Here is a 20,818-nt window from a genome sequence, read left to right as displayed (position 1 = left end):
GTTCAGCTCAGTCCATGAAGGGATTTTTTCTCAGCCTTTTTCACTGACTCGTGCCATGGGTGCATGGGGGGGACCCAATTTGGGGCCCTCATCCAGGGCTCCCCTGCCACGTGCAGTCCCTGTGGGGCCCTGACTTCCTTGCCCCAGGTCCCTGGATTTGGGGGGGGTGGCACCCTGCACCTGTGGTGTGCTGGTGGGTGTCTGGGGGTGCTGCTGCCCATGGGTGGCCACAGCCCTTGGGGGTAGGTCCCCATGGCCTGGGGGTCCCCATGGCCTGGGGGTGCTATTTTCTGTGGATCCTTGTGGTCCATGGGTGCCACTGGCTACAGGTGCCACTGTTTGTGGGTCCTCATGGCCTGTGGGTGCCCTTTTCTGTGGGTCCTCCTGCCCCATGGGTGCCACTGTCCACGGTGGCCCTGGATGCCACAAGGAGGTGGCTGATGGCCCTGTGCCGAGGGACTCAGGGTTGGTGACCAAAATGAGGCCGTGGGGTTGGCCTGGCAGCTGGGGACAGGGGGACGAGGGGCTGCCCAGGCAGGGTAAGAGGTAGGGGACAGCGAGCAGCCCTGGGGACAAAGCGGGGGCGCTGGCCAGGATGGGGACAATTCACCCCATGGCAACATCCCCTTGGGACCCCAATCTTGCCCCAGGCACCTGCCTGCACCCAGCTGCTGCGCTCTGAAGCAATCCCACATCCCACGGGGTGCTCTGCTGGGCAAATGTGAGGATGGGAGCCTTGTCCCCCTGTAGGACAGTGCAACGGGGATGTTTTCTGATGCAAAAATTAATCCCCGTTCACCCAAGGGCTGTCAGTGCCACGCGGCTTGTTAACAAATCCCGTAGGTGGGCTCGTGCCGCGCGCACCCTGCGGACACCGGCCCAGGCACCTAAAGCCAGGGAGACAGCAGGTGCTGGGCAACCTTTAGTTGTTTTTTTTTCTCCCCAAACTGGTCCCGAAACCCGGCCAAACCACCCCAGGGAACACCGAGTGGGGACACAGACAGACAGACAGACGGGAGTGGTGTGGGATGGCCGTGCCCGAGGATCCCGGTGCCGAGACGCCGCGGGCAGCGATGCAGTGGAGGCAGCACATGGGTTCGTATATAGTAAAAAGTCTTTATTAAGAAGGCTTTGAAGTCAAAAAATAAAACTCTTGATACAATTTTCATAACCGTCAAGTCAGCTCAGCAAATATATAATCAGTACTTTAGCCATGTAAGGTTAAAGGTCCGTTATTTTCTTTTTAAAATAAAATATATTTTAGTTTTTAAAATTTATTCAATAAAGTACATATTTTCCTATAAATTCCCTACATATACATAAAGAGGTAAAAAATAAAAAAATAAAACTAAAAAAAAAAAAACAAAAACACAAAAACGACCGTGAAATAAAAAGGAGATAGAAATCTGTCAGGTTTTTGTGACGTGACGTGTCCACCGTGCCCCCTCCAGCCCCCGCCCGGGACCCCCGGCCTCTCGTAATGCGCGTTTTGGGCAGTTTTCACATTGGCAAAATAGAAGATAAGACCTGTGTTACAAAAAAAATATATATATATTTATAGAACCGTCAAGAATCATCCAAAAAAATAACTACATACAAAAAGAACGACAACAAAAAAATTATAATAATAATAGAATGCTTTTAAAAAAATAAAAGACAACCCTTGCGTGTCCTAAAATAAAAAGTGCAACCGGACCTTTTCTTTCTGTTTATTTAACTTTGCAAACTGAATACTGTTATTTGGAAAGGACTGTTGAAGAACAGCTGGGCTTTCTCCTCCCAGCCGCCACAGCCGGGTTAAGAGTTAAAGCTATTCTGTAAACATTTGATTTTGCTCCTCTCTGCGGTTTTGCGCCCCTCTTCCTCGTCGTCTTCGTCCACCCCTTTTTCTCCCCACCCCTCCCGACCCCTTTATTTTATTTTTTTCTGTCCGCCCCTCCCTCCCCACGATCCTGCCCTCCGGCTTCCATCCAGCAAGAGAAATAGCATCTCCGTCCCCCACCCCCCGCGCCCCCAGTCTGATCCGTTAAATAAAAAGGTTGATTCCAACAGTTTAAAGTCCTTAAAAAGCTGTGTTGGGGGGGAGGGGGGGGAGGGCTGACCGCCCCAGCTGGCCGGCCCCGGCTAGGAGAAGATGTGGATGGCTTGGGTGGCCGGCGTGTGGCACGCGGGGCACTCGGGCTCGGGTTTGCCGCAGATGCGCATGGCGCACTCCATGCAGAAGAGGTTGTGGCCGCAGGGCACCAGGGCGGCGATCACCTCGCTCTCGAAGCACACCATGCACTCGCGGGAGCTCTTGCGGTGCCCGTCGGAGCTGCTCGAGTCGGTGGGCGAGCCCGAAGCGGCCGAGATGCTGCCGGGCAGGGAGGAGGAGGAGGAGTAGCCCGTGCTGGTGGAGAAGGAGGAGAGCGAGCCTTGGGTGGGCAGCCAGGACAAGGTGCTGACGGGGTCGCTCTGGATGCGGCGGGCCAAGGGGTGCTCCAGCGCCCCGCCGGCGCTCTCGGGCAGGGTGGGCGAGTGGCGTGGCGTGGCCGTCCCGCTGCCGCGTCTCTGCGAGCCGCCGACGGAGGAGGAGCAGCCGCTGAAGGCCTGCAGGGGGTTGGCGGCGCGCTCGAAGGGCGACCAGATGGTGGTGGGCGTCGTGAGGTCCAGGGCCAAGAAGTCGAAGCCGAAGTCGCACTCCTCCGAGCCCAGCGAGGCCGGCGGCTCGCTGAAGGCGAAGCCGCTGCTGGTGCTGTAGGGGCTGGTGGGGCTGGCGTCCGCCACCCGCCCGCTGTAGAAGGACTCGGTGGAGGCGCTGCCCAGGGAGCTGAGGCTGTCGTTGCGCAGGGTGGCAGCGGGGCGCCGGGCAGGGTGCGGGGCTTTGGCCCACAAGACGGCCGCGCCGCCCTGCAGGTCGAGGCAGACGTCGGTGCCGTTGGTGTGGAAGTCGTTGTCGGCGTTGACGTCGATGAAGGAGCCTGTCCGCATGGTGATGTGCGCCTCGATCTCCTCCCGGGCCCGGTCCACGTTCTCGGGCATGCCCGTCACCTCGAAGACGGGCTCCTTGTCCCGGCTGGGCGTCACGATGTAGGTGTGCGTCTGCTGCTGGATGCGCTTGATGGTGGCTCCCTTGGGGCCCACCACCAGCCCCACCACGCGGTACGGGACCCTCACCTGGATGGTGGTCTGTCCCGGCAGGTTGGGGGGCCCCTGCATGGCGCCCGTCAGCCCGTTCACTTTGTTGCGCGTCGCCCGGATCATGGAGAAGTGCTCGGCGGCCGAGAGGATCTCCCTCTTGGCCATCTCCACGTCCTCCTTCCTCCCGGTCACGATGAAAACGGGCTCCTCGCCCCTGACCGGCGTCTTGATGTACGTGTTGGTCTTGGCACGCAGGGCTTTGATTTTGCAGCCTGCAGAGCGAGAGTGGAGAAGAAACATCACGTCAAAGGCGAGACCTCACGGGGACCCCTGCTCACCGCCTGGGGGGGGAGATGCAGACCCAGCGGGACCCAGCAGGTCCCAGCAGGTCCCAGCAGGTCCCAGCAGGTCCCCCAGCTCTGCACAGACACCCCTGGAGGGGGCTCTTGCTGGTTTGTCCGCACCTCGCACCGGCTGCCACCACCAGGAAACAGCCCCGGCCGTGCCCAAAGGCAGCGGGGATGGATGTGGAGGGAAGGGGGAGCCAAGCACCAGCACCCCCTCCTTGCCTCCTCCCTAATTCCTCCCTGAAGGGACACCAACGCAGGGACACTGCATGCGGGACAGGCTGCCAGCACTCCTGTTTCTGGGAAGACCTGCTCGCCCCGCACCAGGAGCGTGATTCAGCGGGCAGAGCCTGTGCTGGGACACAGGAACCTGGGGTTTGCTGCCTCGCACAGCCCAGCTGAGCCCCTGCCCCTCTGCTCCCACCCGGCTGAGCCCCTGTCCCCGCAGCACCCTCCCAGCCCTGCTGCTCTGCCCACGCTTCACCAAGCGCACACGATGCAGGCGCCCGCTGCACATCACGCCCGAAGCAAAGCTGGGAGCCTGTGGGGACGGAGGCTGCAGGAACGGAGCCCGAAGCCCATCCCTGCCCTCCGCCAACTCGGCTGCTGCAGACCCCTGCTGATAACCCACGAAATCGCTGCACGGCACCAGGGAGGGCTCGGCTGCTCGCGGACGCAGACACACTGCGAGCACCCGGCTGGCTCAGGGCATCGCTCCTCCTCCTGCCCCGTGGGAGGGCAGGGCTGCTCTGCCAGCAGCGAGGCTGCAAAAAGCAGAGCCCCGGGAGGCTGCCGCGACACAGCCGGGGCCAGGGCTGCAGCAGGACACACGGGCAGCCCTGTCCCACGCAGGGGGCACCGACCCACGCTCGGCTCCCTTTCGGCACTGCCGCCAGCGAGCAGAGCCCTGACAGGCTGCGCTGTTCCTGGAGACAGCGTGCTCACCGGGGCATTAAGTGTCATGAATAATTGAAAGTTAAAAAGCTGTCAAAATCAGCGAGCAGTTCTGGGTGTCACACCCCGCTCTGTGGCTGCGCTGAGCCCTCCGATTGCCACGTCCAGGGGGAACTGACGGGGTACGAAGCCAGCCTGTCCGGACACCACCTCCAAAAAAATGCTGCTCGTGCCAGCAGCCCAGCTCTGGGGCAGAGAGAGGAGCAGCCAGGCACAACTGGGGACACAGCAAAGCCACCAGCTACAGGCTGGGACTTCACACGGGCCACACCAAGTGTCTTTGGAGGCCACCTCCAAGCACTGGTTGCAATCCACCACCTCGAGTCCCTCGAGCCGTGTGTAGCCCCGGGGATCAGCACCCGCCCAGGCTCAGCCTCCACGCAGCCGGGCTCAGCACGGGGCTGCCCGGTCCCACGCCGGCTCCTGGAGATGGGAAAGCCGCTGAGCGGCTGCGGGAGCTCGCAGAGGAAGAATGTGGGTGGAGAAGGGTTTGTCTGGGCTTTTCCTAATTTAGGACAACAACTGGAAGGTGTATTTATGGCTGGGGGCAGCACAGGGGTGGGGAAAGCAATGGCCCAGTCGCCAGGGCAGGGCAGAACGAGCAACCATCAAAGACCTTTTTTTTTTTTTTTTTTTTTTTTTTAAACAAGCATGTGTCAGTCCTGGCGAGGCTGCCTGGAGCAGGGAGCCTGGCAGCCCCACGTTGCCCTCCCAGATTTATTCCAGCACCTGCTGCAAGCTCCCTCCCTGCTCCACGTCCCGGCAGCACGGGCGGTGTCAGCAGCACCAAGCAGGGGGCTCGCTCCCCCGAGGCGACGCTCAGCCCAGTTATGGAGAGGGGCACCTCAAGCCCAGGCGATGCCATAAAGTGGAGCAGAGGGATGCTCACACCCTGCTCTGGGGTACGGCGGGGAAATAAATCTGTGCTAAAACCACCTGGCACCATCTGGGGGGGCTCGGGGCAGGGAGAGCTGCACCAAGCCCGCGGGAGCCCACAGAGACTCTCCCAAAATGCTGGAGGCAGCAGCGAGGCTCTGAGGGTGTCGCTTGCTGGGGGGACAGGTGCTCTGGTTGGGGGCACACAGCATGTTTGGTGCCCTGAGACCCCACATAGCTGCCAGCACCCTCCTTCCAGCCCCCTCTGGGGACACGGTGGCACCGAAGTGACATCCACAGGGGCAGCAGGCACGATCTGCCCCCCCTGAGAGCCGCAGGGCGTTTTGCTGGTCCCCCCCTGGATGCCATCCCTGCGGCTGAGATCTGAAACTGTTCTTCCGATCGGAAAAGTGAATTCAAGACCAGGAGCTATCAAAAGCTGCCAGCAGTTCTGGGAGCTGCTCGGTGACAACGGCCCCTGGGGGCACGCCGAGAGCTGCTCGCGGAGCCGCACGGGGGTTTCTGAGCGATCGAGCACCCGAGGCAGGGGCTGGGGAAGCTGCTCACCCGCGGCCACCTCCGTGCCTGCGCAGGAACAGCTCTCTCACAGCTCCACACGAGGAGCCTGGCATGAGGAGCAGAGGAGCACTCACAGACAGGCATCGCGGGGATGTCGGAGAAGTGCTCGCTGCTGGGACGGGCACTGGGAGAGCCCCACGGCCCCGAGCGGCTGCAGGGACCGGCTGGGGACTGGCTGCATCCGTCCCTGGTCCCAAAACTCCACCTAAGCCAGAGAAACGGGGCTGGCAGCTGCTGGCCATGGGGCTGCCCGAGCAGCGGGTGGCAGCTGTGGTGCTCTGAAGGTCACGGCCACCACTGGCGGATGGGCAGCTTCCCTGAGCTCAGATTCAGGACCACTTTTAAACCCACGCTGCACGGTGAACCATGGGTCTGGCAGTCCTGGGGGCTGGAGAGGACACCCAGCCTTGTTCTGGCACAGACCCCAGCAAACCCTCTCCCTGGCGAGGTGGCTGAGCTGATCCTGCTCCTCCCCAGGGGGCTCTGGGAGGTGCCAAAGTGCTCGTGCTGAGCACCCCGCAGCCCGCCTGGGGGACCCCAACTGAGCCCGGCGGCCTCAGAGCGCGCACCACACATGGTTTCACCCGCAACCTGCAACTGGGGGAATGCTCTGTACCAGTACGAGCTATTTTAGATCAGTCTCAACACGCCCCCACCCAAGCGCGCTGCGCAAGCCTCCATCCCAGATGGCCGCATCCATCTCGAGTCCGCACAGCGCAACCCCAGCGGGTGGGGGCCGTGCGGGACGGGGGCTGCGGGGAGCTCCGGGCGTCCTGTGGTGTCGCCAGCCCTCGCCCCAGACCCAGCACTGAGCCCCAGCCACGTGGCAGCAGTTGGTGTTCCCAGGGTTTAGCTCGTTGGGGTGGCCGACGCGCAGCAGTAATTATGAGGGAGGAGGAAAACAAGGTGCCAGACTTTGCTACGAGTCTATAAATAAGGTGGCTTTAAAAGTGTGTTTCGGATCCAAAAAAAAAAAAACAACCAACCCAACAAAACAGGGGGGCAGACCCTGGGGAGCTGCAGCCCGCACAGATCCCTTCCCGACACATCCCCGCCAGCCCCAGGAGCTGCTCTGTCTCCAAGCTACGGCTCCTGGGGACAGCTCGGCGCCCCGTGGGCCCTATTTCACAACAACCCCCGGCCCCGTGATGCTGCCCCTCGCTAGCAGGTTACAAGAACAGAACCCGGGGGATCATCGCCACAGTGGCACCCACTGAGGGGGGGTTTTGGCTCAGGGCACCCTCGCACGGCACCGCCAACGAGGCCCCGGCACCGCCAGCAGCCCCACACCGCTCGGGGCTGTGAGCATCGCAGGTGCCCACAAAACCCACGGAGCGGTGTGGGAGGCACCTCGCCATCCTCCACACTCCCGGAGTCATCTGGGCAGGAGACAAGAAACCCACCACGGCGCGCGGCACACGGCTTGGCCCCTCCACGTGAGGAGGACAACGCCAGCTGGCTCCCTGGCCGGTGACCAGGCCACGTCTCCGTTTGCATGAGGAGCTTTGGCTTGTGGTGCCCCAACCCTGAGCTACGAAAACCCAGGGGGCACCCGGGCTTCTCTGGAGGAGTCCCTGGTGGCTGGAGGACTGCTGCCTGCAGAGCCTCCAAGAAGACCTCGGCCTTCCTCTTCCCCAGCACCTCCTCGCCTCCGACCCTGCACCACGGAGCCACCGACCCCTTTGGTCCGGGCGAGCAGCACCAGGACCAGACGTGGAGAAGCACACGTTGCTCCCCCGCCGCATCTCTTCTCCCCTCTTGCTGAGCGCTTCTCTCCACCTCCCTGCAAACAGTAATTAATTCTCCCTCACAACAGCTCTGCGGGAGGCGGGCACCTCACACCTTTGTTTCTTCTCCAGACTCCGGGGAAAGCGAGGCAGGGAGGCTGGGCTCCTCGCCATGAGACGGAGAGGAGGGAGCCGGTGCCAGAGCCAAGATCCAGAGGCAGAGCCTTCAGCGACCAGCCCAACCCGCGCTGCCAACCCCAGGACTTTCTGGCTCTGCTCGGATCAGACGAGGCAGCAGGAGGTGGCCGGGCCAGCCGAAAGGACATGGCACGGCGGGCGGAGGACGGCGCGGCGAGGGGCTCACCGGCAGGCCCGGCCAAACGCCGCAGGTTGGTTTGCAGACGCTGGGGCTGGCTCAAAAACCAAGGCCCGCGGTCTCTCTGTACATTTTCCAAGCACCGAAACACCCGCTGCACTCCGGCCGCATTTCATCCTTCCTGCATCTCCCCTTCGAGCATCCCAGTGTCTCCTATGAACAGCAACTTCCCAAAATCCTGCACAGAGCTGAGAAGTGCCCGCACGTCACAGCGGGGAAGTGGAACCAGGCAGCGAAGCTGCACGGGGCAGAGCCAAAAGCAGAGCCCCAAGCCCTCAGGATGCTCCGGCAGCCCCCAGGACACGCGCTGCTGGGCACGGACCCCCCAGCAATGCCCGCACGGGGCTTGGGGCTCCAGCAGCCAGCCCGCCCCGTGCCCCAGCCTCCCCTTTCCCCGGCACGGCTTCGATCACCTTCACGTCACCGCCCTACTTCTGCTGGCTGGAAAGAGCAGAACGCGATCAATGCCCACAGCGCTTTTTGGAGACAGTCCCTCCCACGGCAAGAGTCATGAATGGGCTTGCACGCGAAGGCATGACCACGTAATCCTGCCCGGCCACGCTGCCTTTCGGGAGCGGTGTGGGCAGGGACGAGAAGGGCCTCGGATGCGCGCAGGCACCGCGCCGCCACCGGAGCCGGGCTGGACACGAGGGGCTGCAGCCACAGCCTCTGGCCCAGCCGACACAACACCGAGGTGCTTTGCGCAGCAGAGGTTTGCTTCCTGAGCTGCCGCTCCCTTCGGGAAAGGTGTAACTTAGTAGGTCTGGAGGAGAGAAATCAAAGAAAAAAGAGGAATTGGAGAAATCCCGGCCAACGCCCTCTGTCAGGCAGCAGCCCATGGGACAGCCTCGCACCAGCTGGATGGGGACAGCGCTGCCTGCCTACGGGACCTGCCTCCACCCCGATAAGCGGCACGGGCAGAGGCACTGCTGGGCCTTGGGGACAGGAGATGGGTCCCCAAAGCGCCCCGAGAGCTGCTCCAGCACACGAGGTGCCGTCAGGTGCACACACCCACCCCCAGCTCGCAGAGACACTCAGCACCTGCACCTCACTGCTGGTGACCGCAGCCCTCCTGCTCCAGCCATTGCCTGGTCGGGGACGAGGGGACCCCACGGGCTCAGCCCCACAGCCGAGCATCACCCCAGAGCCACCAGCGATGCCCCAGGGCAGCACCTTTGGGACACACGTTTCTGATGGCGCTGCCTCTTTTGTTGCGCCAGAGCTGAGGGGACGGGAGGCAGGGAGCAGAGCCCGGGTGGCGGGGAGGTGACAAAGCCTCCCGAGCCTTTCAGCCACCAGGGATCCCGGTCCCTGCCCACGCGTGGCACCACAAGAGCCCGTTGCAGGCTCTTGGCCGGGCTGGGTGCTCAGGATGGAAGCGGGCACAGGAGAAACGAGAGCGACGGGGACATGGCCTGGTGGGATCCAACCTGAACCCACAGCACGGCTCGCTGCTGGAACAACCGCGGACACTGCAAAGCACCCCAGGCTTGGTGCCCCCCCAGGGGACACCCGCAGCACACTGCTGCACCCACAGGGGGACCTGGGGACCCGAGGGACACGGTGCCAGCGCTGACGCAGGAGGACGAGGCACAGGAGCCCTGAGGAGGAAGGGCTCTGCTCCGTTTAAAGCCCCCGGTGCTGCAGTGGCCTTGCACTCCCCTGACTTACAGCAGCTGCCAGCAGCGCTGGAGGAAGCAGAGCGCAGCGGGAGCACAGAGACACCCCGGTGACACCCCAGTGACACCCCTGTGCCCCCATGTGCTGCTGAACCAGCCCCTATATACCACAGCAGCCCCCTGCCAGCAGAAACACAGGGTGCCAAACGCTGACCCCTCCTCACACCAAAACCCCAGCACAAAGGGGCTGCAGCATCCTCAGGGAGCCAAAGGCACCCACGGAGCAAATCCCACGGGGACGGGCGCTGTGGGCGGGCTGGGGCACCCACAGCCCATCACTGGCACCGTGTCCCCCCCAAACCCCACAGCAGCACCCCACTCGCCCCACCTCGACGTAGCACAAGCATCTCTCCCTGCCTCCTCCTGCAGCCCCAGGGGGCTCCCCGAGCACCCTGAGCTCTGAGCGAGGTGTGCGGGGCACCCGGGCACACGGCGAGCTCCTCGGGGAGCAGAAGCCACCCCGAGGCCGGGTGCTGCCGGAGGCAGGACACTGGGACAAAGTCGGGTTCACCCAACCCACCCACGAAGACGCTTCCCAGCGGAGGCACAGACCTCACCGTGGGATCGCCAACCACCGAGGGACCCCCGTGGTGCCGCGAGCCCCCCGCCACGCAGCCGGATCCACGCCCGCATCCCGAGCGGAGCGCGCTGCTCTCCCCGCGGCGCTCCTCTCCTCGAGCCGCCGGTGACGTCCCGGGCTCGGCGGTGCCATGGGGCCGGGCTGGGCCTCCCGGTGATGCCGGTGAGGGGTGCGTGGTGGAAAAGTTGGGGCCGGCCGGGAGCGCGGCTGGCGGGGAGGCAGCGCAGGCCAATGGGAAGCGCAGAGCATGATGTCACCACGCTCATCGCAGCGTGGCTCGGGCTAACAAAGAGAACAATGAGGCTGCCCAGCGCCCCGCTTCCCCGACGATAAAATGCCCCCCGGGACCCCCGCACCGAGCCCCTCCGGGAGGGACGGGGTCGGGGCAGTGGGGCTGGGGGCAGCGGGAGCAGCGAGCGGCACCAAAACGCCCCCAGGTCGGGGCGCGAGCAGCCCCAGGACCCAGCTCCACCTGGATCTCTGCGGGAGCAGCTCCCTTCCTTTTTATTTTATTTTTTTACCCCCCTTTCTGTCTTTTTTTAAAAAATTTTACTTTTAATTTCCTTACCGGGGGGCTTTTTCCTTCAAGGTGCGACTCGGGGAAGCGGCTATTTGGGATTTCCTCGAGACAAAGCCCCCGCCTGGCACACACACGCCCAGGGCTGAGGCGTGCCCGGGTGTCCTTTTGTGACAGATCCCAGCGAGCTGGGCTCCCCCCCACCCCAAACTGCTCCAAATTTGGGGACTTTCACCTATTCCCACCAGCGGATCCATCCGATGGGCGCCCTTTGGCCGAGGGCTCCGAAACGCCCGGCGTTAGCGCAGGGCGAAGGGGGGAGAGACGGGAGGGTGTGGTGGGGAGGGGGGGGGGAGGTTTTTGGGCTAAAATAAAATCAGGGCTCTCCCCGCAGGCCGTGCCCGTCCCTACCCACCCCGCTGCCACCGACTTGCGGGCAGTCCGGCCATCCCGAGAACTTTCCCTCCGCGCCAGGCGTTCATTCCGCCCGTGCCGGCCTACGTGCGTTAATTCAGATTTACCCTTGCTTTTATTATTTATTATTTTTTTTAATTTTTCCCCCCTCCCATAAAAATCTCAGCTCGCTCATAAAAGCCCCGAGGCGAGCGGGTGCCGCCAGGAAGAGTTTTTTTGGGGGTTTTGTTTTTTTTTGTTTTTTTTTTTTGGGGGGGGGGGGCAGGGATTTCTCGCCGTCAAGTTTCCGCCTCCGCGCCGCTTGGAGGGGGAAAAAAAGAGACAAAGCCCGAAAAGTGACCCAAATCCGAGGGGAGGGGAGAAAGCGAGAATTAAAGCAAAACCCAAACCGGGGGGGGGGGTGGGGAGGGGGGGGGGCTCCGGGCATCCCCCGGGGCCGGTCCCCGAGGGTGGGCGCGGGGTCAGGGGGGGGGATGTCCCATTGTGGGGGGGGGTCCCGGGGCCGTTACCTTGGCGTCCCACGATCTCGGCGACGTGCTCGGAGCTGGGCACGGGCACGCACTCGGTCATGTTGACGCTTTTCTTCCTGCCGCCCAGGATGCTCATCTGCTCGGGCAGCGGCAGCGGCGGGGCGAAGGGCCCGAAAACACCGGGATGGGGGGGGGGGCGGGTGGGGGTGGGGGGGGTGCGGGTGAGGAGGAGGAGGAGGAGGAGGAGGAGGGGGGGGGGGGAGGAAGAGCAGCAGCAGCGGGAGGAGGAGGAGGAGGAGGAGGAGGGGGGGGGGGAGGCGGTGCCGGTTAGCGGGGGGCTGCCCCCGCTCCCCCGGTGGCCTCCCCGAGCCTCGCCGGGCTCCGCTTCCTCCAGAGCCTCCCCCGCCGCCTCGTCCAGCCCCAGCAGCGACAGCTGCGACAGGGCGAACCGCAGGGCGGCCGCTTCGTCCGCCGGTGCTGCCACCGGCTGCTGCTGCTCCTCCCGCTCCGCCTCGGGCTCCGGTTCCTGCCCGGTGGGCGGTGGTGGCGGTGGCGGTGGCGGCGGCGGGGGGCTGAGCAGCGCCAGGCAGCGGGGCGGGCCGCGGGCAGCCTGCCCGCCGTCGGGCTGGTAGATGGAGCCGGGCATGGCGGCGGGAGGAGCGGCCGGGGCGGTGCCGCTGCCGCTGCCGCTTCCCGGGGCCCGGTGCCCGCCGCACGCCGCCGCCGCTCTGCGCCCCCTCCCCCCCCCCCCTCCCCCCCTCACAGCCACCGCCCCCCCCCCGGGCCCCGCCCCTCCCCGCCCCGACAATGGGCCGCGCCCCGCCGTGCGCATGCGCGTGCACAGCGAGGGGCGGGGCCTAACGGAGCCACGCCCCCTCCTTCGAGCTCCGCCTCCCCGCTCGCACGGCTCCGCCCCGCCCCTCGCTGCTCGGCCACGCCCCCTCCGCGTGGCTCCGCCCCCTCGGCCCAAGGCCACGCCCACTCCCCTCGTGGCTCCGCCCCCCCCGGGATCCGGGAGCTGAGCCCCGGGGCCACGGCCACGGCCCCGCGGGGACCCCCCCGGGGGCTGCAGGGAGCCGGAGCCCGGCCCCGCCTGGGGAGGGTCCGGAACACGATGTAAGAATGGGGGAGGTGGGCGGGGGGGGGGGGGAGCTGCGGGACCCCCGGGGATGGGGCACAAGGCTCCAGGACCACCAGGTTTGGGGGCTGCCTGCGGGACCCCCAATGCGGGGACCCCCAAGCTTAGGGTCTGCCTTCAGGACCCCCAATGAGGGACCCCCAATGCTCCAGGGCTGCAGGACTCTCAAGCTTGGGGGCTGCCTTCAGGACCCCCAGGCTCCAGGGGCTGCCTTCAGACCCCCCAGTCCCAGCCCAGCCCCCCCAGTCCCAGCCCTGCCCGCCCCCAGGAGCCCCCAGCAGTGACAGCAGGGACGCAGCAGGTCCGGCTCTGCACAGCCCTTTATTTGCTGGGGCGCCTCTCCCCCAGGACAGAGGACACAGCAGCAAAGGGTCGGCCACAGCCCACCCGGCCCCCCCCCCCCAAACACAGGCAGCCAGCCCAGGTCAAGCCCCCATGTTCACAAATTCAAGGGTCTTCCCCCAAATCGTTTTCTCCACCTGGGCCACGGGGTTATAGGGAATTTCCACAGACGGAGCTTTAAGGAACCCTTCCTGGCAGTGAGGACACGCTATCTCACCCTAATGCACCAATTATTAGGTCACCCGCTACCTCACATGCCCAGATTCCCTGCTCAGATTCCACAGGTCCAATTCTCAAGCTTCATTTTCCCCATTCTCATGTAACTGCCTTCCCAAAGTGCTGTCTTTGGGACTAATTCAGCCACTCAGCTTGGGGTTGTTTTTAATTGCGAGCACCACCACCCGTGTCTGGTCCAGAACCCCCCCTTCCAAACAGCCGCGCTCTGTTTGCGTTTCACAGAGCCCTGTAAACATTAACTCCTGCCAGCCAGCAGCCCAAACACACGGGCAGTCCCTCAGCTTCCACATTTTGCCCTTCAGTTGGTGACTCTGCTACGGGGATGGACTTTCACCCCATACTTCTGCCACTCGGGATGGTTCAGCTTGTATGTCATCTCAGCGAGATAACAGCCACGGGGAACTGCCCCCGTCCTTCTTTCCATTCCCCTTACCTACCCATCTAAACGTAAAATGTTTCCATGAAGGATTTTCAGCAGCTGGAAGATGTGAAGTTTCCTCCTTTCACCTCGGAGCTCTTGGTTTAGGGCTGACCGGCTCTTGGGTGGCTGCAACAAGGAGACGGCTGCAACTTCTCCTTCCCCAGGCATTCACAGCTCCGTTCCACCAGGATCAGGCCGCGTCTGCCCAACCTCCTCAGCTCCTGCAGAGATCCATGAGCACATCTTGCTTCCTCCCACCTCAGCCTCCTCGTCCCCTTTTCCATCCCCGTGCCACGGGCTGGCAGCTCCCGGCGCGTTAGGGCCAGCTCGCCCTGCTGCGGGCTGAGGCTTCTCCTCGAGGGACAGATGTGGCCAAACCAGCAGATCCCAGCCACGCAGGCTGGCTGAGAGACATCTCCTCCTCTCACTTCCCAAAATATTGAATGCACTAAGTTGAAACACCCCGCTGAACTACTAAAAATAGTGGGTTTTCCATTACTTGCGGTTAAACGGTACGTCCCCCTTCCGAGCTTCTCCGATATACAGAAATTGGAAACTCATCAACGACCAACTAACCCCATGCCTCTCACAACTTCTGCGGGCAGCTGCACCAGGGCAGGAGCCTCCCCCTGTGCTGTGAACCTGCCTGAACCAACCCTTACGTCCTCGCAAGGCAAACCCTGCGGCACGCTGACCACCACGGGCCACCAGCCCAGCACCTTGCGAGCCCCACCAGGAGCGCTGCACGTGGGCTCTCTCACCCCAGCAGCTACACCACCAGCTCCCAACGCTGTCAGTTTTGCCTACACTGTGCTCTCTCAGTCCTCTTGGGAATTCACTACGTCAAGTCCAACAACACTTAGAGACGCTGCCAGTTCTTAAAGTGCTTTTGGCAAACCTGGTTCGTAGATGCTCTGCCTATGATCTGTTCCATTTTCAGCAGAACTAGCTCACGCTTTCTTCTTTCCCTAGATTCTTAATTTCATTCGTGACCCTAAGTTGCCTTTTTTCTTAACCTGAGTAATGAGCAAGTCTTTAAAAGCCTTGCCTTTGTTAACAAAGAATTTGTCTATGTAATCCATTTCTCTAGCACAGCTCCAGTTCTTTAACAAAAAAAAAAAAAAAAAAAGCAACCATACAGATTGAACTTCCCTAAACACAACTGAAAAGAGAAGGCCCTCACTTGCTGCTTCCAAGCCCACCTCTACAGTCCACGCCAGAAGGTTTCCCCATTTCCTATCCGGTCCCATTCACTCCTCTGCTGCTTTGCACTGCCTGTAAACCTCTGCCAGGCAGTCCCAGTTACCACAACCGATCCTGGAGGTGCTTGGAGGTGCTCTCCGGGTCACAAACCTCCTTTGCTCACTTCCCACGTGGCATCACGCTTACAGAACAGGCATTTTCTGTCCACAGCTATCACATGAGGAGAGACTTACTGCACTTTCTGTGTAGCTTGGAAGTGGGGTGCAGGCGTCGTCATCAGCTGAAGCAGGTCCCCGACCAGCACAGAACAAGGACGTCGCTCAGAGTGACCTGTACAGCCCCCTGTGCACATACAGGGAGTTAAAGAATGCTGTACTAAAGCACAGCAAAGGTGTAACAGCACATTGAGCCATTTTCTGCACGGCGAAATAGATCAATATAGCTACAGCAAAGTTATTATTACCACCACAGCTATGCAAGTAAAACTCCCTCAAGTGTGATTCTGTGACAGCCACGTCTATTTCAGGTCAAGTGTGCAAATGCAGAAGTTAAAATGCCCTAGCTAGAATATTTATTGTGCTATAAAGACCAAGCCCTAAAAGGAGGAGATACTGAACATAGAGGGGAGGGGAGGAAAAACCCCACACTTGTTTCCTTTCCTTTTAATCACAGCACATTAGCCAAATGCGATAAACGGGACCCAGGGTTTAGGTGGGGAAAATACTTCTGGAGGATGACTGCAAGTGGTTCCTCTAACTCTTTCGGAGATCAAACTCGACTTTCTGCACTGTTCTTCAAGCACATGCAAACATCATGCAAAAAATACACGCTCTGAGCGGTGCAGAAGAGGTGGTGCAGCTTGGAGAAGAACTATAAAAAAGTCCTCACTTGTGTGTGGGAAGGCTTATGGGAATATTTCAGCACATCAGGAGCTGAATCACTGCATGTAGGTGGAGCCAGACAGATTGACAAGATCTGCAACTTGAAAAATGACCTAAGTCTGAGATCAATCATCTCAAAAGTAGCTGACTGAGGGAACAACATATGGAGACGGATCAAGGTGACGAGGCTGAATGTCAGCACGGCAGGGAAAAACTGCATTAGATGCACATGCTACAACTGACCGAGCATTGTGCAACTCAAAGCACGGACAACTGCATTCCTCCCGGCATAACAGGCTGAGCGCTCTTTTCTTCTGTTGCCTTTCAGTGTCACCACAACTTTATCTCAACAGACTCTTGTCTACTACAGCAGCACGTAAAAAAGGCACTCTGGGGGAAGCCATTAGCAAACGTCTCTTTTTCATGCATTAGATTAATGAAGAATCTGGCTTTCAGGTAACGACTTCTGAAAAGTTGTGGAGCAGCCACTCGATGCAAAACTAAGAATTAATTGTACATCAGATAAAAGCATGAAAAAATAAAAAGACTGTGCACCCAGCTTTCAAGTTTCACAGCCCTTCAGATCACTGAATCCTAGTAAGATCTGCTCTAGAGGTTAACCCAGGACATAAAACCGGACTCAAATTACAAACAAACCCAAGTAATAACTTATTATTCAACTCTTTCAGGAACTTGGGAGCCGATTCGTCAGAAGACCTGTATTTTACACATGCAAACACACAGATTTCTACAGCTAAGCAGTTCCTGACTTCTGCCAGTGGAGACAAAGAATTTATGAGGTCATTCAGTGCCCCACTATTCCAATTCAGCATGAGCTCAGAATATTTCCATTTGTGCCTCTGTAAAGTAAGAATACACTAAACATAAAAAGATTAATTTACCATCAGTATCATCAATACTGAATTAGAATGCTAACCGATCACCCTGACAAGCATTTCAAATACAGTTTGGTAGGTCATTCTGAAGTTCAACATGTTTTTTTCTTCATCATTCTCACAAGTGCCCTCTCACTGTAAAACAGGCTTTAGCAAATGCTGTCCTGTGCCGTTGGGATCAAACTGAAGGGTAATGGTTTTCCCTCTTTAGTTCAGGGAAAATTCCCACCCCTGGAAGTGTTCAAGGCCAGGCTGGATGGGGCTTTGAGCAACCTGGTCTAGCAAGAGGTGTTCCTGCCCCTGGTGGGGGGGTGGAATTAGATGATTTTTAAGGTCCCTTCCAATCCAAATCATTCCATGATTCTGTGAACACAGTTGATCTCTGCTCATCTGAGAATAAATCCAAGTTTTAAGCTTGCTATATCCTCTACAGGACACCATTTTCCATGCCGTGGAATGGATTCTGACCGCGGGCAGGCAGGAGGCAGTACGCCACCACCTCAGGTCTGTGTGTCTGCTTCCAGCAGGAGCTGAGATGCACAACGCAGGTACCATCGAGTTTATGCTCAGTGACAACAGCTAAGAATATGCACTCTGATAGGGGATAACTGGCATCATCCAAAGACTCACATGCACAGCAATCCCAAATGAACAGGACTGACTCGATAGTTAATGGTGAAAAACTTTTTCTTCATTAAACACAAGCATTCTTCCCATTCCCTCCCTCCATTTGTGTCAAGCCCTTTAAACACGTTATCCTACCTGCTTTTTGAGGACTGGGAGAATCAGGCTACATTGAACAGGCTTTCTTTAAAGCGAGACAAAAAGGACGTGACTCAGAGGTGCTGAAAGACTTAGTTACCCTTTTGTATGTTCTGCTGTATCTACCTCCTGCAAAGTAGTACGGAGTAGGAGTGAAGGGAAAAAAAAAAATACAGTAAGCAACTAGACAGAGTCAGAAGGAAGAGCTGAGCCTGTAGGTAGGTTATCAGACCCAGGGAACAGACCTGAACAGAAGGTAGGGAGGGATCTGGATGGAGGTGAGATGGCTTCGCCCCCTCTCAGGGCGGGACGCAGCCTGGGAGGCCCCTGGCCCTCACTGCCTGCACCCAGCCCGACCTGGGCCTGGGGGCCATGGGGATGCTCAGGGGCCAGGGCAGCTCTGCTACGAGGACAGGCTGGGAGAGCTGGGGGTGTTCAACCTGGAGAAGAGAAGACTCCAGGGAAACCTTCCAGTGGCCTGCCAGTACCTAAAGGGGCTGCAGGAATCAGAGAATCACAGAATTGTAGGGGTTGGAAGGGCCCTCAAGAGATCACCAGGCCCACCCCCCCTGCCAAAGCAGTTCCCAGAGCAGGCTGCCCAGGGAGGCATCCAGACGGGCCTTGAATATCTGCAGAGAAGGAGCCCCCCCAGCCTCCCTGGGCAGCCTGTCCCAGCGCTCCGGCACCCTCCCTGTGAAGAAGTTCTTTGGCGTGTTGGTGCGGAACTGCCTGGGCTCCATTTGGTGGCCACTGCCCCTTGTCCTGTCCCCACAAACCACTGACAAGAGGTTGGCCATGTCCCTCTGTCTCCCACACCTCAGGTATTTGTAAACATTGATAAGATCCCCTCTCAGCCTTCTTTTCTTGAGGCTGAACAGACCCAGGTCCCTCAGCCTTTCCTCACAGGGGAAATGCTCCAGGCCCCGTATCATCTTTGTAGCCCTCTGCTGGTCTCTGCAGGAGATCCCTGTCTTTTTTTGTACTGGGGAGCCCAGAACTGGAACTGGGAAAGCTGGGGAGGGGCTCTTTGTCAGGGGGAGGACAGTGACAGAACAAGGGGTAATGGCTTTAAGCTATAAGAGAGTAGGTTTAAATTCAATATTAGGAGGAAATTCTTCCCTCTGAGGGCGGTGAGGCCCTGGCTGCGGCTGCCCCATCCCTGGCAGTGCCCAAGGCCAGGCTGGATGGGGCTGGGGGCAGCCTGGGCTGCTGGGGGGGTCGTGCCCATGGCAGGGTGGGATGGGGTGGGCTTCGAGGTCCCTTCCAACTCAAACCACTCCATGGTTCTGTGCTTTTGACTGCTGGCAGGGAGCCTGGAGAGCCGCCTGTTGGGCGCATTGTGCGCTTTCACAGAAAGAACTGGGAACCCGTTAATTTTCTAAAATGCTCTCCCACACACAGAACTGTTGCAGTTGCCACAGAGGTAACATTCAATGGCAAACAGGAGGGAAGAAAGGCAAGAGTATGTTTGGTAATGATACTAAAAGAACAATTAAAAGTTGATGAGAAACAGCCAAGACAAAGTTAGACAGAGATGAGTAAGCAGTAGTCCTGAAAAACTAAGGATAAAGGATTAGGTGTAATATCCAAGGCCTCAAAAATTAAATAAGCAGGCCTGGAAAGAAAATTTGATTACCAGCTTGTGTGTTTCAAAGGAGAAAGTCTTAAACCATGGATAATACCAACTACATGGCTACAGAGACTTGCTACTTACTGCAGAGAAACACAGTTACGCAGCAGCTCTGCAGAAGGTACAGCAGCATCAGTGGATTTTAACTTTTAAAAATCTGTGGGTGCAGCCCTCAGTTGTGCAACTTGGTGCCTTTCACAGGATTGGCACAAATACTAGTTTGAACCAAGGAAACTTTAACAGGACAGCCTGCTGCCTCTTCCCTCTGTTCCTCCAATTGCTACAGTCAGCCTGTAAAAGATTAGTTTGCAGCAAGACATCTGCAAAATACATTTAACCTTCATTTACATTCCCATTCAACGTTTTCTTAGTTTATAGAAAGGAGCAACGGGACAGTCTCCTATAGCTATAAAGAAGCTGAATTACCTCCACCAGTAGCTGATAAACTAGCACCGATGAAAAGGTTTCTTTCAGCACAGTTTGTCTCGCACAAAGTGAATGCTTTTAGCTTCCACTGCAACTAAAATGAATTTTACTGATGGAAACACATGTTTCTGATTTGCAAAGTTCATTTCAGCAAGCCTGTTTTCACACAGGAAGCAGAACAGAATAGTGCATTTATCAGTGAATTCTAATTTAAAATATTTTTGCTTTAATACTATCACTAATAATTCACAGCCCTGAAACAAAGGACTCCGTATGTCAGGCTTAACATACCTACATTTTAACAGTCCAGCCATGTCACTCATGCCTGTTTTCCCTTCCTAAGGTGCTCAGGTTACAAGCAAGACAACTCCTCCCTTTTCTTGCTCAACAGGCAGTTCAGCAAGTTCAACTTCGGATGCGAATCAAGCTAACTTTTTCTCGGGCAGAACCACCTACAAAAGGTCTGCAGGATAAATCTAAACTGCACCAATACCCATGCAAATTCATTTACGTTTATTGATTGCCCAAAATTTTATCCAACTAGAATTCAGTAAAAATAATACTGGTAATAAACAAGCAGGGAGAATTAAATTCCCTTAACTTTGTTAAGTTTTAAAAAACACAGCAGAGAAAAAAACCTGAGTCATCTTAACGGAACAGCTCCAACACACTTTGCGCAAGATAAAATCTGAAGTCTTAAACAACCAGGAGTCTCTTTCACTTTTGCACAGTAAAACTGTGTTTTGAGGGTTTTTGCCCTATCTACCAACATCAAGAAAACCAATTTCCCTCATCTCCTCCAGCCAGTGCCCTCTAGAACTAGGCAAGCGGCTGTTTCCAAGTGAAACAAGAAAAATCTGAGCATGACACAGGATAAGTACAGTTTTTGTGAATGCAGATAGTACATATCCGACGTTACATTGCCTACAGAAAAAGATGAAAAACTTCAACTGTATTGGACAAGTTCCTACCCTCCCCAGTGAAGATGCACAAAGACCACTAAAATCTGCTTATATGTCACTTCCAAAAAGGATTAAACTAGCTGAATATAAATAACTAACTACCCACAGAGCTTGGTGTAATTATTTTTATAGAAAATAGCCAACCAGAATAGATTATTTGTGCAACCAGTGTGCAGGACAAACGTAAGGCTATTTTGCACTGCTGCTTTGTATTACATACATTTATAATCTTTGAGGACAACAGAAAGGTGCTGTTACCACTCATGGAAATAATTACTGTT

The 20,818-nt window shown here is 58.2% G+C and overlaps 1 protein-coding gene and 1 long non-coding RNA gene across 2 annotated transcripts; one reads left to right on the top strand and one right to left on the bottom strand.

Moving 5' to 3' along the window:
- Positions 1-1,096: 1,096 nt before the first annotated feature.
- Positions 1,097-12,407, bottom strand: MEX3D (mex-3 RNA binding family member D). Its single transcript, XM_068661552.1, has 2 exons — positions 11,679-12,407; positions 1,097-3,392 (listed from the first exon to the last, which is right to left on the bottom strand). Exons 1-2 carry the CDS (start codon positions 12,283-12,285, stop codon positions 2,125-2,127), a joined length of 1,875 nt encoding a protein of 624 aa, XP_068517653.1. The 5' UTR covers positions 12,286-12,407; the 3' UTR covers positions 1,097-2,124.
- Positions 12,408-12,620: 213 nt separating this feature from the next.
- Positions 12,621-20,631, top strand: LOC137845025 (uncharacterized). Its single transcript, XR_011090069.1, has 3 exons — positions 12,621-12,755; positions 13,579-16,728; positions 17,191-20,631. It is a non-coding gene; the product is annotated as an uncharacterized lncRNA (long non-coding RNA).
- Positions 20,632-20,818: the final 187 nt, after the last annotated feature.

This window comes from Anas acuta, chromosome 26 (assembly GCF_963932015.1).
Source record: "Anas acuta chromosome 26, bAnaAcu1.1, whole genome shotgun sequence".
NCBI lineage: Eukaryota > Metazoa > Chordata > Aves > Anseriformes > Anatidae > Anas > Anas acuta.
This window is presented reverse-complemented; position numbering and strand designations above follow the sequence as displayed.

Excerpts from the sequence above, each read along its gene's own strand:
- MEX3D (XM_068661552.1), bottom strand. The coding sequence starts at position 12,285 with ATGCCCGGCTCCATCTACCAGCCCGACGGCGGGCAGGCTGCCCGCGGC. Across the intron at positions 3,393-11,678 it reads CGAGATCGTGGGACGCCAAG|GCTGCAAAATCAAAGCCCTG; the intron begins GTAACGGCCCCG and ends CTCGCTCTGCAG.